Source organism: Aplysia californica, unplaced genomic scaffold, assembly GCF_000002075.1.
Source record: "Aplysia californica isolate F4 #8 unplaced genomic scaffold, AplCal3.0 scaffold00860, whole genome shotgun sequence".
Taxonomy (NCBI): domain Eukaryota; kingdom Metazoa; phylum Mollusca; class Gastropoda; order Aplysiida; family Aplysiidae; genus Aplysia; species Aplysia californica.
This window is the reverse complement of record NW_004798130.1, coordinates 281,561-283,777: the sequence shown is the minus strand read 5'-3', so window position 1 is coordinate 283,777 and position 2,217 is coordinate 281,561. Positions and strand designations below refer to the sequence as shown.

Here is a 2,217-nt window from a genome sequence, read left to right as displayed (position 1 = left end):
GGGTTTTGGGGGGGGGGGGGGGGGCAATAGTTTGTGATTTCCTTTATTTCAACACCGTGGCAAGTATGTTACACTTGCGACAAGGCAGCTCTGATTCTTTAAAATCTACTCACATTTTTCGAAACACAACCAAGCTGATTAATACCCCCCCCCCCAAAGCTCCCCCCTCCCTCGGAAAACGTTCACCTTTCCATTACCTCCATCCCACTCCCCTCCCAATAAAAAATCGTTCTCCTCTCCCCATCCCCACCTCAATCCTTATTCGTTTTCCACTCTCCTCTGACCACGAAATTGTCTCACTTTTATACCACACCCCACTTCCCACCCACACCACAACTTCATTGCTGTTATTACTATGTCTATTAAGTCTTTGAGACATGTTTTTTTTTTTTTTACATTGTAAATAATTACAACACAAACAGATCCCGTGCATTTCATTTCCTGTTTTCAAAATAAATTTGTATAAAAGAAAAGTTGAAACAAATGTCAACGCAAAGTGAGATCTGAACACAAATAACAGCGAAGTATAGCCAGATCTAACAAATATACACAGTCTATCTTCCCAAGCTCCCAGAGCTTTCTCTGTGTCTTTTGGAGAGTTGTAGGACAAGACAAGTTGTGGGTTCTCCTTTTCCTGACAAGATTCCGGCGTCTTCACTAGGCGGAGATGTCTGTCCCAGTGTTTGCTGCTCTCCTCATAACTCTCGACACCGCCCTAGGTGAGTCACTCACCACTGTCCACTGTCCAGACATATATCTAAATATCTAGGCTATTCAAAAATGGCTACGGTCTTTTACGTTTCTTTAAAGTTCCCCCGGAAAGTGATTCTTTTCAAGAGTAGGGTAGGGACAATACTAAGGCTAAGGCTAAAGGACAAAACTAAATAAGCTGCTTCTCAGCCAGAAAAGACAAAGTTGTCTATTATGTAGATTTTTCAACGCCATTTTCTCCAATTGTATGTCTTTAGTCAATATTATTCCATAAACTAAAATCTCAACCTGTACATCTGAACTGTCATAAACTGTAAAATCTCAACCTGTACATCTGAACTGTCATAAACTGTAAAATCTCAACCTGTAGATCGGAACTGTCATAAACTGTAAAATCTCAACCTGTAGATCGGAACTGTCATAAACTGTAAAATCTCAACCTGTAGATCGGAACTGTCATATTTGACTTAAGTCCGGAAATGACTTCTGTAACGAGCAACCACCTTAACAAACACAATAAAAGACCGTGACCAAGTTCTTTCTTTAAGGGTGCAGGCAGAATGGACGCTGCTTGGACGCCACTTGGACGTTTCCTTCTTTATTCTGTTACTCGCATCAAGGAACATTCACATATTTTCAAAAGTGTAATTATGAAAATTAAAATTAAAATATAAATTGAAAGGCGTTCCGCAGAGGACCGGCCGACCAACAACAAACAAAAGAGGGGATTTTTTTATGAGCGAGGCATCCCCTAACTCTTAACCTCAACCCCAACCTTTGATTAATTTGCACAGTGGACCTTGTCATAGTGCCGCCCTCTGCTGAACTCCTCCCTATAAATTAAAATATGAAACTGAAGAGCTCATTGGAATGATACAGTTATCCGATCGTAAAAACGCGCAGCACAATCTTAATATTTCACTGATCAGTAATTAACGCGGAACTCTTTATGCTTTTGTAGACCCAGGCAACCAGGCGAGGCACGGCCGAGTTTTGAACGGTTGGGTCCGGGTCCACTGTGCACTAAGCCAAAGCCTCACACAAATCTTAATTCTACCCCTAACGCTAGCCCTAACCCTGACAAGCTTTAACCATGGCCCTATCCTTACCCCTGACCCTCGCTTTACCCCTGACCCTAGACCCCAGCCTTACCCCTGACCCTAGACCCCAGCCTTACCCCTGACCCCAGCCTTACCCCTGACCCTAGACCCTAGCCTTACCCCTGACCCTAGACCCTAGCCTTACCCCTGACCCTAGACCCTAGCCTTACCCCTGACCCTAGACCCCAGCCTTACCCCTGACCCTAGCCTCACCCCTGACCCTAGCCCTAGCCCTGCCAGGATCCCAACGATAGATTACGGGAGTTTGACCTCTTGCTGATGATTGCCTTACGACTGTTTGACTACTTCGATTTATGACCTTATTTTAGTATACTAGTACGACTACTTACTTCGCATAGGATGCCCATGTGTAGCACGCAAATGCAGTGCACGTCCGGGAAGCAAT

The 2,217-nt window shown here is 44.1% G+C and overlaps 1 protein-coding gene across 1 annotated transcript in view; it reads left to right on the top strand.

Annotated features, from left to right (window-relative positions):
• Window positions 1-519: 519 nt before the first annotated feature.
• LOC101863779 (peroxidase-like protein 3) overlaps window positions 520-2,217 on the top strand; it is a 26,958-nt gene continuing 25,260 nt past the window's right edge. The window contains exon 1 of the mRNA XM_005110167.2: window positions 520-719. Within this exon, the coding sequence (XP_005110224.1) occupies window positions 668-719 (52 nt within the window). The 5' untranslated portion in view covers window positions 520-667. The remainder of the gene's footprint in view (window positions 720-2,217) is intronic.